Source organism: Haliotis rufescens, unplaced genomic scaffold (genome assembly GCF_023055435.1).
Source record: "Haliotis rufescens isolate VD_foot unplaced genomic scaffold, xgHalRufe1.0.p SCAF_11, whole genome shotgun sequence".
NCBI lineage: Eukaryota > Metazoa > Mollusca > Gastropoda > Lepetellida > Haliotidae > Haliotis > Haliotis rufescens.
Window position 1 is genome coordinate 22,840,355 of NW_025963791.1, and position 14,831 is coordinate 22,855,185.

Sequence of the window (14,831 nt, forward strand, 5' to 3'; positions counted from 1 at the left end):
ACTAACGGGATCGGGTGGTCATGCTCGCTGACTTGGTTGATGCATGTCATCGATCCCTATTGCGTGGATATCATGATATCAATCACTGGATTGTCTGGTCCAGACTCGATTATTTACAGACCGCCGTCATATAGCTGGAATATTGTAGACTAAAATCTAGTCTCTGAAATGAACATATCGTACATAAAAAAACAGTTGTTCAGTTATCTTAATAAAAATATAATAAAAAGGAGCCCAGTGACTCTCTTCATTTTCATTTTTTCCTGATACTGCAGTGATCTAGACTTGCCAAACATTACAGACTTGCATGGGCTGTATTTGATATATATTTGTATCAGGGTCTGTAAGACAGACTAGGAATATTGCTGAGAGCGCCGTTAAACAACAAACCAACCAACCAACCAACCAATCTTGGTCCCGCCTTCTCTGTTGCGTGGAAAGATGGCGCAGGTGAACTGTTAACGAGGTCGGTTCGCGATAACACATATCCTCGTCAAGAAAATTAGAAAGATTGCAAGTTAAAGACAACGCTGATGTACGCATTTTAAATAATAGGCTCACGACTGTCTGGGAGTAAAGAAGTCTTTTCCACTCTATAAAAAAATACCCCCAAAACTCTGTTGCACATACACGTCACAATCATCCCATAGCCATTTAGGTTTATACATTAAATTCAGAAAATTACAGATGGGAAAACTATCACCATAACAGAAACAAAAACTGAAATCATAGCAATCAGTTGAAAACTAATGACATACATTAAATAGCACTTTAATTAGATTCGTCCAATTCATAAAATACCTCATCTGGAATATGCTATGGTGAAGTATAAGAGTGGTGCGTTAAGGAACTAGGTCCACGGAAAATAGTCTGCAAACATAATTAAGAGTTCAGTTAGTTTCACTTTCAAAGATGTTTTTTTAAAGCAGATGATCTGGATAAAAGAAGTCAATGAATAAAACTAAAACGGTTCAGGGTAATTTGAAGAATTCCCCAATATTATCTAAATTCTTGTCAGAAAGAATTTGGTCCATGTTCAGTAAAAGAGAAAGCCAATAAATACTGCGTTAGACTGCCATTCCCAGAAATAAAGTTCTCTTGCTTTAAAATCTGTATCTACTAAATATAACATAAAATCCAAATGGAGCCTATGCGAGTCCTTAATTTCAGGAGACATAATGCGTATACATGTGCTAACATATATTCAACGAAATAAAGTTATGTGTAAGGTTTGGTATAAAATAATTCCATACTCGAGCATAAAGGATTCCTAAATTTCTTATTTCATGCCAAGAGCTAAATAGAGGGTAGGAACTAGGCTGCTTGAGCTAAAAGTGAGTGAATGGGGTTAATCGCCGCTTTGAACAGTATTCCATTTATATCACGGCAAAGGTGTGATTGTTTAATAAAAGACAGTCTGCTGTAGAAAACACGTAAAAGAAACTCAAAATTGCGTATAGCCATCCCTCTGAGCGTTCCAAGACCGCTTCCTTGATCTTGTGGATAGGACGTCCTCTCCTGGAGAGCGGAAGGTCGTTGGTTCGATCTCCAGTCGCGTCATACCAAAATACGTTAAAAGATGTTACGTGCTCTAACAAGTACTACGTCTGCATGGCGCTCGGCATAAGGTTTGTTTGTTTCTTTTTTAACGCCGCAATATTCCAGCTATATGGCGGCGGTCAGCAAATAATCGAGTCTGGACCAGACAACCCAGTGATTGATATCATGATCACCGATTCACGCATTTGGGATACGATGACATGCATGAACCAAGTCAGCGAGCCTGACCACCCGATCCCATTAGTCGCCTCTTACGACAAGCATGGGTTGTTGAACACCCATTCTCACCCGGATCCCGGAGCAAGTATAATGTGTCTGAGTAGGGTATCCATGTCCAACTGCGGCATGATATCTCGATGGGCTAGAAATATTTAACCGGCATTGGTGGTGTTCCGTCCCAGCAATCAAACACACCTGCGCGCACGTCTCTATACAAGTGCAATAATCTTGAACGCGACGTTAAATCCCATTTCACCTCACCTCACCTAAATGTGTTCCCAAACGAGAATCGGGAGGTTACAATTTTAGACCTTGCTGATTTTGTGTCACTGTGACCCGGCGGTATGGATGAGCTCATGCTATCAACCACTGGCTGGCTTGTTCAGGTGTCTTTTACCGGCTGCTGTGAAATTACCGTCACTCACCTGACACTTTCCTGTATGATGAAAACACATCACCAACCGATCTAACTATATTTTCAAAACTGGTAATAATAATATTTCCTTGTCTGTCTGTTTATCTGACTACCTGTCTATCTGACCCGTGAAGATTCCGGGGTAGAATAGGTCTTCAGCGTCTTTAGCGCCGCACTCAGCAATATTCCAGCTATATGACGGCGGCCTGTAAATAATCGAGTCTGGACCAGACAATCCATGGGTTGCTGAATACCTATTCTACCCCGGACTGTCAAAACAAAGGTCTACAGTGTCGACCCTTGAAGATCCTTGGTAGAATCGGTCTTCAGCAACCCATGCTTGCCGTAAAAGGTGACTATGCTTGTCGTAAAAGGCGATTAACGGGATCGGGTGGTCAGGCTCGCTGACTTGGTTGATACATGTCATCGATCCCAATTGCGTGGCTCGATGCTCATGATATCAATCACTGGATTGTCTGGTCCAGACTCGATTATTTACAGACCGCCGTCATATAGCTGGAATATTGCTGAGTGCGGCGTTAAACAACAAACCAACCAACCAACCAACCTGTCTATCTATCAGCAATAAATCACGTGAATTACTTATGTTGTAGATGTTACGCATTGTCCGGTTAGATTTACAACCTTTGTAAATGACAAGAGGAAGGACCTCCGTATGTCACCCTAGCCCTTTGTCCATTGACGACATAAAATGTCTTTAGACAAAAACCCATGCTTGCCGTAAAAGGCGACTATGCTTGTCGTAAGAGGCGACTAACGGGATCGGGTGGTCAGGCTCGCTGACTTGGTTGATACATGTCATTGTATCCCAATTGCGTGGATCGATGCTCATGATGTCAATCACTGGTTTGTCTGGTCCAGACTCGATATTTTACAGACCGAACGTCATAAAGATGGAATATTGCTGAGTGCGGCGTTAAACATCAAACAAGCAAGCAAACAAGTTTAGACAAAAATTATCCACTCGCCTGAATTAAGGATGCCTTTGAACAAGGCTTGGGGCAAATAACATTTCAAGCAAGTCAACCAAATAGTGTTTGTCTGCTGGCTCTCTTTAGTCCACCCCCACCTCCCCTCCCCCAAAAGTGTTATTTAACCCAGAAGTGAACGATAAACCATTGATTACACAGCGACAATGTCTCCGTATCACTATGTTTCAACAATGTCTACACCACCCGTCATACAGACACCGTTGAGCACAGTCTCCCATGACGCAGATGGCTCCGGGCGAATATTTTCGCCGGTGACGATGTGAAACAAGCCAGTGAAACAACATGTCTGTATAAACGTGGTTGTTTATTGTTATTTAATCTCAACATGAATTCAGTCTGGCTTGAAAGCTTTGTATTGTCATCTGCCGGAAACGCAACTGTGTGAGTTACATTGGCTGAAACGTGACGTCAAGTCCCGAGTTACGACGCGAGAAAGGACGATATTTAACAGACACTAGAAGGAACAAAGTCATTGAAGATTAAGTTAATAAGGGTTGTTTGACTGACATCATAACTCCACTGTAATAAACGTGTTGTTTTCCACAAAGGGTTGGTGTGGTAGCCGGGTGGTTAAAGCGTTCCTCGTCACGCAAAAGGCCCGGGTTCGACTCCCCGTATAGGTACGTGTGAAGCCTTTCTGGTGAGCCCCGCCGTGATGTGGCTGGAATATTGTTAAAACGGCATGAAACCATAATCTCTACGTCAGCCCATGTACACGTCTGGTCCTACTGTAGCAATTGGGGCGGTCGGGTAGCCTGGTGGTTAAAGCGTCCGCTCGTCACGCCGAAGACCCGGGTTCGAATCCCGACTCACTAATGTAGCCATTGAAATGATGATCTGCGACCAAGTGAGTAAGTGAATGAGTGACTGAGTATTGTTTTACGCCGCTTTTAGCAATATTCCAGTAATATCATGGCGAGGGACACCAGAAAATGGGCGTTACATATTGAACCCATGTGGGGAATCGAACCCGGGTCTTCGGCGTTACGAGCGAACGCTTCAACCGCTAGGCTACGTCTCCGCCCCTTCTGCGATCAAGGGACCACCGAATATGACGGTATTTGACATTGTACTCAGAAATATGACAGCCTGTACAACCTTTACAGTAAACAATACTCACTCAACCCACCCCACAGTATCAATCACTGGTTTGTCTGATCCAGGCTCGATTACTTACAGACCGGGGTGATATAGCTGGAATAATGATGAGAACGGCATCAACAAACACGAACAAACAAAAAGGACTTTCACACTGAACATCTATTATGGAAAGAGTGTGTGTGTATCAATACCTTACTCTCCATATGTCACGATTCCACGTAAATGTTGGTCCTCATCGATCCACCAAACCCTGCAATATATAACCGTCCCCATGGACGAATGTCGATTGAAGCGGTTGACTGTAAATGATGGACAGATAGATATGTAGTTCAATGCAAATGAGAGGATGGATGGAAAAGGATAAACATACATGGCGTTCGAAAGAATTAAAGAACATCAAATAACTATATTTATTGAAACAATCAAGTACTGCCCTTGAAATGAACAAAGGAATTACATGTCTTCAGTCTGTACACGAACAGTTTCTCTTCTTGTAGGAAACTCGGAAATTGATCTTGGAAGGCAGTCACCAACATAGAGTATTTTCACTAATCTGAATAGAGGGTTTATTAAGTGGGCACGTCATTCTGTCGACGGCATCGCAAGACCACGTATAATATGTTTACTTAGCGTCATTAATGAGGGGTCACGCAGATAATAAGAGATAAAAACATTAAAAAACGTCGCATTTTCAACTTCCAAGAGTGCAGTTCAGTTGCATCTGGAATGAACCATATTTATTGCACGTGCATGGTTGCGCCATCACAATTGACCTACACGTCATAGTTATGAAGAGCTGTCCATTTTTCAAGTTTCACAAAAGAATCTAATCAGTGTGACATTGACATAAACCACATATTCGTCAACTCTAATCACATTGTCAACCAAATCAGACCTATCGACGCCTGTCGGCATATGTGCATGCTCGACAACCCACATACCTAGGTGACCCTTTAAAAATGATGCTGAGTATATGTGTGCATGGTCTCATGAAGATATCTCCAAAGGTGCTTGTCATCCTCCAACATAACATTTCCATTCTAAATATGTATCATAATTGAATGCAGACAAAATAAAACACTGGATAGTCGAGGATTGGTGATTCTATCGCCGACACTCTTTTCGTAATTGTCTCTATCGAAACACCCCAATGGTGTACTAAAATGCACTGCTGCACGGTCAACTCGTGTTCCAAGAATCACGACGATTTATCGGGTAAAACATCTGACGCAGTAGTGACAAAAATTATGTCCGATGCAATACCCTATTTTGGTTTGTACCATATGTTCCCGAATTTTTCTGGCGAATTTGCATGCGTTTGTGTCGGGCCTCAACGGTGAGGTAGGATACGTTCACCTTTTCGCGAACGCCTGGTATCATCACTATTTGATTCATAGTGATTCAATAAACATATACAATCGACTCTGATTTTAGCAGAGATTGCCTAAATTTGGCTATGGAAAGGGTTTTGTCGCTTGTAATTAAATAACTGTCGTATTCAAGTCATCCAACGTGTATATTCAGGACACAAGCATTCAACTTGACCGTGGATTGTTTACATTCTTTTCAATGGTAATTTCGTTCCCGAATTAATTTTATTAACAGTGAATGTTGACCAAACAAGCATTGCATCTTCTAAATGCCGTGTGTAGTACTGCAGAAAATAAACTAAAACAAAACCGAATGTTTTCCAAGGGTAACGAGAAACAAGGATATGATTTAAATAGCCTTACTTTTTGTATATTTGTCGACAAGCACTGTTTTCACTACATATTCCTGTTAAGCTAAATAGCAGCACGGGTATTATGGAAAACCACTACTGCTTCCAAATTAAGCCACAAACAGTTACGTAAGGGCAATCACGCCATTAATCAATCTGGTACTGTAATTCGAAAACCGGACCAAAACGAGTTTTCCTCATTTAATGAGTAAGCAGGTCAGAAGATATTCGTTACGCCATTTGCGTTGCCGGTTCGGGTGTCTGGAGAGTACCCAACAACCCATACGCCTCGGCGCACGTTACGTAATGCAAGTTCCGGTCGTACGCTGGGGGAGCAGACGATACAATTCGAAGCTTCCTACATCAAAGGTTGGCATGCAGATCGCCTTAAAACACCCTTGTAATTACGTGCACTGGTTCAGAAAAGACGACAACAATTACATCGATTTACGAGAGCAGTGCCGGAGCTGTCTACACGCAACAGCCCGCATTGAACCAAGGTATATCCGCGATATTTCGGGACAACGAACAACAGACCATTTAATGCATCTGGCATATATCGAGTGGCACAGATTAGTGTTTCAAGATCTGATGCTTCTAATGATGTTCAAAATGAAGTAGTCTGCATTGTCCTCATGTTACGGATATAAAATTTGAAGATTTGTTCCAAAGTGCTTTTAACGCCATCTAAAGTGAATAATTTCAAGTAATTGTGCCAGATTTAGAATACAAGAAAGTCGATTTCAATTCTGGGTTGTCCAGGGTTGCTTGAATCAGTCAGTGCATGTCCACCTCAAGGTGAAGTTGTGCCGTCTGGTAATGGGTTATGCATAGTTTAATTTCAGTTATTAGTCTTCAAAGTTGGGACAAGATATAATTAAGTATTCATCAACATTTATGTTGTTAGGTTTCTCTAGAAACACCAATAAAAAAACATACAGTTCAGGCTCATTTATCAAGATGTACTTGGTAACCACAAGCCATCAGCTTTTTGCTAATTTGCTTAAAATCTAATCAGACATTTCCTACAGCCTTGTGTCACCTCCAACAGATGCTGAACTTCAGTTATCATTCCTTGTGATGGCAGCTTCCTTCAAAGGAAACATCAAAGGCAATGTCATGTCCACTTCACAAAAAAGACAAAACACTTTGCAATTTTTTGCAATTTTATCCTACAGAATCACAGCTGGTGTGCATGGAACCTGCATATCTGTTACAATGAATCAGCACAGCAGCAATTGGCATCACGACATGGTGAATGTGTTTTATCATAGTTTTATCAAAGGATAGTTCACTTGGTTGAATGTCTCATGCTATTAAAATCCTTATAGTATAAGGGTAACGCTATTTTTCAGGGCATTATCATTTGCAGAAGCCCGAGGTCTTCCATTAACTGCCCCATGAAGGAGTGCAGTTGAAAAGGCTGAGGGCTTCTGCAAATGATAATGCCCTGAAAAAAAGTGTTACTGTTATTATTGCTAAAATGGATGGAATTTGTCATCAAATAAAAGGAAACAACAATATCGGTTTTGAAACAATCAACACAATGTCACTGACCCACTTTTACAAACATGGAAACGTCATAGAACAATCCAGATGACATCACTATTAAACGTGACATCACTACCCCTACGCTATGACGTCACCTAACAACAGGCGTGATAATGGCCTGTCGTCAAGTAATATGAGGGCATTATCAAGTTACAGTGGCCCGTCGATTTCTGATAACATGCCGGGGGTTTAATGATAATTCTATCCATTTTAGCTATAATCACCATCATTCAATATAAAAGAGATGTTGGCAAGTTGCAAGCAAAGTCATGCAGAGGTATGTAAAGAGAGGGTCAAGATGAGGGTGAATATTTATCCAGTGTATCAAGTACAATTCAAACCATATTGCATACACCTTCAATAGTAATCAGTGGATTAAAAAGAGACAAGGTTTTAATTTTAGACAGACATTTTTATTGTGGGTGGTCTTGCGCCGGAATGATACCTTTAACCTCTATATATGGTCATATTGACCGTTGGCCAAACAATGGATACCGTATTCGACGTAATAAGCGTCCAGGGCGCTCTCAAAATTAGAAATAGGGGGCTCTTATTAGAATGGTATTTTGGTGGAAAAAAACCAGGTGAAAGATAAATTTCGTGGTTTATGCTGACAGCCTGACATGTTTATATACGACAGATATATTTTTCCAGAATTTAATTGCCCATAATTAAGGATGCATATAACACACGAGTGCGTATTATACACGAATAAATAAGTCTTGTGTACATTGATCAATCGGAAGGGGTGCTAATTGGGATTGTTCACTAGCCAATATATTAACAAATATCGCCATGGGGGCTTATTAGAGCGGGGCGCTTATTACGTCGAATACGGTAGTTGTGTTTCTGGTAACCTAGCCTTCTCAGCCATTACTCATGACCCTGAAATGTTCTATTTGTAACTATCATACGTTATGAGGTATCCACGGTGTTTTGAGGATCAAAATTCAAAATCCAGGGACAGAAAAGGATGTCCACCAACACCCCAAACCATCTTTTGAATTTTGTAGTCACTGAACTCAACAAAAATCATATTACTATTTGCTAACCTACCAACCCATATCTGTTAGGAGCAGCTCCCTTATCCAGGTTAATGTTGTTTGTTTGTTTGTTTGTTGTTTAATGCCACACTCTGCAATATTCCAGCTACATGAGGGCAGTTATATATTTTATGTGTGCAGGGTTAGAAACTAACAGTTTTCGTCCACTAGTCCTTATAATGATAACATATAGCAAAACCCTTAAAAGGGGCCAATTTCTACTAGTCCTTAGGATACCTTTACTATTGCGCAGTTTGGTAAGGACTACAGGACTAGTGCCAATTTCTAATGCTGTGTGTGCCTATCAGAAGTACAGAGTAAATAATTCTGTAAATTATAATTAAACAGTGTGATGCACAGAATATTTCATAAAGATTTACTTTGAATTCTTTTACTTGCATTTTTCATTTACTTGACCATGAGAAAACATATGTCTTTTTGAATATGATTCTTGGTTTATTGGCTCAGAAAAATAGTGAAAAGTTACAAATACAACAACTTCGATGAGGAGATGAGGAGTTAGCGTACTTAATTTAATGTGATATATTTAATTAGAATCATAATGTTTTAATGTATATTAATACTTCTAAATGAATATGTAACATAATGAAATATTTAAATGGAAAAAAATATTTCCAATGACATAAAACAATTGATGTCATTCTTGTGTTTAGTATTACTATAATCTATAATACAGAACACACTACATGAGATAGAAAGAACACAATCTTGCTCCCATGGAAACATAACTATGGCAACACTTACGGTTTACAGATTCTACTGATGAGCCAAAATCCACAATCATCAAACAAAATGAAAATAGTTTGTTTACGCCAGTATTTATATTTCGAAATACGAAAGCTAGTTACAGAATTACCAAGAATCTGTAAACTACAAAGTGTAGCAACTGTGGCCTCAGTAACATAGAATACACACAAAACCAGTCACAAGTAATTACTGTTAAAAATATTGTCATTACAAAAAAGAGAGTAGATAAATATGTAGTGAATTACCCCACAATGAGAGCCTTTCACATGATGCATTTAGTACATAAATACAGGTATAGTATATAACACTTAGTTTCCAACCATTTTGTTTTTGTTTGTCCTTTAATGATGCACTCAGCTATATGACGGTGGTCTGTTATCTCGCTGGACCAGACAATCCAGTGATTGACGTCATGAGCATTGACTCCTCAAATGGGATACAACCAGGCAGTTACATATCCCATAAAGTAGACAGAAACCTATAGGAGCCATGTTTGATCATACCATACATCGCCATCAATAATACAAGTATTTGGTACCTGGCATGTGACGGTATGAAAAGGGACTCGTATTATAGCCAGGGTGGAAAACCTCATGTTTTTCCCCAGCTGTTTCGGGTTTATATGGAGATGTCAACCAGCATATGAAAGTCAGCTCGGCACTGATGTTTGACAGGCGGCGCGGATGGCCCAGTGGTCTAAGGCACCGCGATTCGCTGTGCAGAGTTGCGTCCCTTGGGCACGCCAGAAACCTATGATTGTGGGGATGAATCCCGGTTCGCCCCAATTATGTTTCCAGGTTTGTCAGCACCATACCCGTGCTTGTGGGTTTCACCGAAGTGGTAAACATCTGAAACCTGCATCACTTCAGGCTTTCCTCCCACATTAAGCTGACACGCAGCGATATGACTGGAATACTGTTAAAAGCGGCGTTAAACCCAACTCACTCACTCATTCACTCACTGATGTTTGACAGTGAATGTTCTCATCTCGTTATATAACTATTACCTCAGCAATGATTGTAGCACTCTCGACATGATACTTGATCTTAATTAGAAAATGTGTTAAGACAAGTCACATGATCCTTAATCAAGTATACTACTCAAAAGAAGTTAAGGATCACCCGATTCTTTCATAATGGTAGAGTTAATTTGTCATGACATGAGAGATTAACTGTAGTAATATGAAAGAATCAGGTGATCCTTAACTTCTTTTGAGTAGTATATATTAATGTTGTTCATTTTGCACAGATGAGGGCATTGTTTCTTACCATCTCCTCCCCACAAATAACAGTGTGGTTCTACCTGCGTGAAGACTAATAGGTACACTGAAACCATGTGGATAGACAATTTATACTTCTGTTCAATATATGGTTAAACCTCTCGATGAAGTCGTACTTGTTAAAATGTTAATATTATTATGGTGGGAAAATATTGCACTCACCCACTCACTCAAAAAAATCAAAATGTATACTTTAGGTGAGTAGAAATTTCATTTCTTGAAAGTGTGCCTGTGTTTACCGGTAGTTGTTTTCTCTGTTACAGAATTACTCAATGATCATCCACAGAAGTGATGTTCCCCAAATGATGATCAGCTCCCAGATGCAACGGTCAGTGGTAAGTCCATACTTGATTTAGGCAGACGAAATAATTCTTTTATTCAAAATACTCAAGTCTTTTATCATCAATATGGAACAAATGAAATTTTTTTCATCAACATCCTCACAAGATCCTTAATTTTTCAAATCATTGCATAAACAGTTTCTTGAAAACATATAATTTGGGGGAAATGACACAATTAACAACAGATAATATGGTTCGTTTGGAATGTGTCAATGTGGCCCAAACTCTCTTGTCGTCATTCTATTTGGAATTTAGTGTTAGTATATTACAAGCTGAGCATACTAAACAAAAAAGGCTTCCTAAGTTCCTTAAATATTTAACAGACAGGAGTCACCATCAATCACTTTCCACAATTTGGTTCTATGTTGAGAATTAAACCCAGTGGTCCTGACCAAGCACACTTCCCATTGTGCTATCCCCAATATTGAGATCAGTGATACAGACTGGTTCAATGTCCTGGATGTCTGACTAGCAGAAAGACTAAGCCGAGTTTGGAGGACAAACATTCAAAGCATCATTCACATACATGTCCTGGCATTAGTTACATATCACAGGTTAATGAAAAGCACAATTTAATTCAATAATTATTCACTGGGCACATTAAACAACAGGCTATTTGGCACACAGATCTTGACTGTGCACAAACACAAACATGCAGTGTTCATATAATTAGCACACACATTTGTTTACAAAGATCAAAAAGAAATTATGAGGATAAAAAAATATCAAGGACAATATAACTTTGTAGTCTATTTTCATCCTAAAACAGGTCAAGGCTATGACACTTGAAAAAACAATATTTAAGCAACCCAGAAGTAAACACTCATTCGGAGGAAAGTAGTGAAGATATGGATCTAAATGTGAATTCATTTTTACCCTAGGGCTGTCACCAGTATGATGTGCCTCTCAATAATCTATCATACAAAAAATGAGAGCATTAAACCACCATGTTACACCTTGATTTTGTTCGTAATTGATAATTAGCCAAACCAAAATATCTGAGACTTGTAATTTCAAACATCAGTACAATCTGGACCTGGTTCATTATGCTCATATTAACCTCTAATATGAATCAAAAGTCAAGCTTCAAAACGTTTTTGCATATCCTTACAGATATCCTGTTGATCTACCATCGCGGAATGCCGCCAACAATTTATTCAATGCTTAACGGCACAAGTTGTAAAACATGGCGGGCATGACACAACTGAGATAATCTCACAGTGCCTCAGGGAATGTTCAACCTGATACCTCTGTCGCTGCCGATAATGTTAACACATTTGCCAAACTTAAATCTGATTCATGATAAAAGTGTCCAGTAACTTGAATTGCTCATTTTTGTTTCATCACAAAAAATATAAAGAAATACCCGGTACACAAAATATGACATGTTTAAAGAGATACCAGTCTCTTAAGCAACAGCCCTGTTACCTCTAAACGAGAACTTCAATGCTACAAGTTTTATCACTGTTTATCACAGAGCGGTATAAGTAAAAGGAAAATATTTAGTAGTAAATACAACCAGTATCTGGCAGTAACAGACAAGCTTGACGTTTTTTCTTCCGATGTCTTGCATCTCGACAACTTCCTCTCTTTTTACCACTCACACGTTCCCACCTTGACTCCCCTCTGGTTTTCCTGGGGTCTGAAAACAAAAGATGGGGATGAAGATAAAGTAGATATCAATTAAAATGTGCCCCACTGGTACAATGACAGAGCAAGCAGATAGAGTGACCATTATGGAGTCTACATGGAGTCCAGCATCACTGGAGTCGGCCAATCAGAGGCCTTGGGACAGTTATGATATGGCATTATCACAATGGGCCCCGCCCTTGCAAGTGAAGAAAGTGTCAGAATGAAAATGTTTTGGAATGGAGTAATATCAGGTGGGGACAAAAGCAGCCCCAATCTGTTGACTTAGTCCCCTGCCAGGCCCACCAGTGTAAGTGGATACAGATAATAGATGATAGTAAAATATTTTCTGGTATGTCTGAAGGATGTTTTGACCAGATGGTGTTTGTGTAGTCGGTACACTTGTCAGTCACACTTGTAGGGGTGGGGCCCGGGCCTCATTAGAAATATAAAAGCTGTAGAATTTTGTGCACAATTTGCTTAAATTGATTAACTTTACTTCTGCTGTGTCTTGGGTGGTTTTCGTGAAAATATTGTAGATGCCACATCAAGTCCTAACTTGTTCACTCATTCTGTCTGTATCTGTACATGCATCTGAATCCCTGAAAGGATTAATCTAGGCATGCTCAGGTGTCTACAACAAATATCTGTAAAAAATCTCAAAGATGGAATCAACATTCGCAATACAGGTTGCATAATAACAACTTGTGTTTTAGTTTTTTCATGGTGTCCTGGATTTCACTGATAATAGGTTTAACACGGTTAATACCGAGTAGCATGTTATATCAATGCTAAACTAACTCAGGAAATGGGACTTTATGAAAATTCCCCAAAGTGGACAAAGTAATACTCTTTCCCTTTAATTTGCCTGCTAACGGCACTTAGTTGAAAATTCTAGATAAATCCCTGGTATTCAGCTGGGAAAATGTTCTGCGATCATCCCCAACTCAGACCAACTGTATACAAAGCTGCCCAAGACTGAGGAGTCTTCATCTGTGTATGTTGCTGAACATCTGTCTCTATCTGTGATTGTCTCCATCTTTGTCTCAGTTTAATGTCTCCATTTGCAATTTTGTATCTCTCCAACAGTGAGTGTTTGGGAGTTTGATTGTCTCTGCCTATGTCTGATTGTCTCTGTCTGTGTTTGTGAGTCTGGTTGTCTGTGTTTGTGAGTCGGGTTGTCTGTGTTTGTGAGTCTGATTGTCTCTGTCTGTGTTTGTGAGTCTGGTTGTTTCTGTCTGTGTTTGTGAGTCAGGTTGTCTGTGTTTGAGAGTCTGGTTGTCTCTGTCTGTGTTTGAGAGTCTGGTTGTCTGTGTTTGTGTTTGTGAGTCTGATTGTCTCTGTCTGTGTTTGTGAGTCAGGTTGTCTCTGTCTGTGTTTGTGAGTCTGATTGTCTCTGTCTGTGTTTGTGAGTCTGATTATCTCTGTCTGTGTTTGTGAGTCTGATTGTCTCTGTCTGTGTTTGTGAGTCAGGTTGTCTCTGTCTGTGTTTGTGAGTCTGATTGTCTCTGTCTGTGTTCGTGAGTCTGGTTGTCTCTGTGTTTGTGAATCTGGTTGTCTCTGTCTGTGTTTGTGAGTCTGATTTTCCCTGTCTGTGTTTGTGAGTCAGGTTGTCTCTGTCTGTGTTTGTGAGTCTGATTGTCTCTGTCTGTGTTCGTGAGTCTGGTTGTCTCTGTGTTTGTGAATCTGGTTGTCTCTGTCTGTGTTTGTGAGTCTGATTGTCTCTGTCTGTGTTCGTGAGTCTGGTTGTCTCTGTGTTTGTGAGTCTGATTGTCTCTGTCTGTGTTTGTGAGTCTGGTTGTCTGTGTCTGTGAGTCTGATCGTCTGTCTTCATACTGAGTCAGTGATTGTCTCTGTCTGCATTTGTGAGTCTGATTGTCTCTGTCTGTGTTTGTGAGTCAGGTTGTCTCTGTCTGTGTTTGTGAGTCTGATTGTCTCTGTCTGTGTTTGTGAGTCTGATTGTCTCTGTCTGTGTTTGTGAGTCTGATTGTCTCTGTCTGTGTTTGTGAGTCAGGTTGTCTCTGTTTGTGTTTGTGAGTCTGATTGTCTCTGTCTGTGAGTCTGGTTGTCTCTGTGTTTGTGAATCTGGTTGTCTCTGTCTGTGAGTCTGATTGTCTCTGTCTGTGTTTGTGAATCTGGTTGTCTCTGTCTGTGTTTGTGAGTCTGATTGTCCCTGTCTGTGTTTGTGAGTC

The 14,831-nt window shown here is 40.0% G+C and overlaps 1 protein-coding gene across 1 annotated transcript in view; it reads right to left on the minus strand.

The window, feature by feature from the left end:
- Positions 1–10,229: 10,229 nt before the first annotated feature.
- The window catches only part of LOC124132814 (tubulin-specific chaperone D-like), an 89,522-nt gene continuing 84,920 nt past the window's right edge, over positions 10,230–14,831 (minus strand). The window contains exon 38 of the mRNA XM_046496955.2: positions 10,230–12,652. Within this exon, the coding sequence (XP_046352911.2) occupies positions 12,611–12,652 (42 nt within the window). The 3' untranslated portion in view covers positions 10,230–12,610. The remainder of the gene's footprint in view (positions 12,653–14,831) is intronic.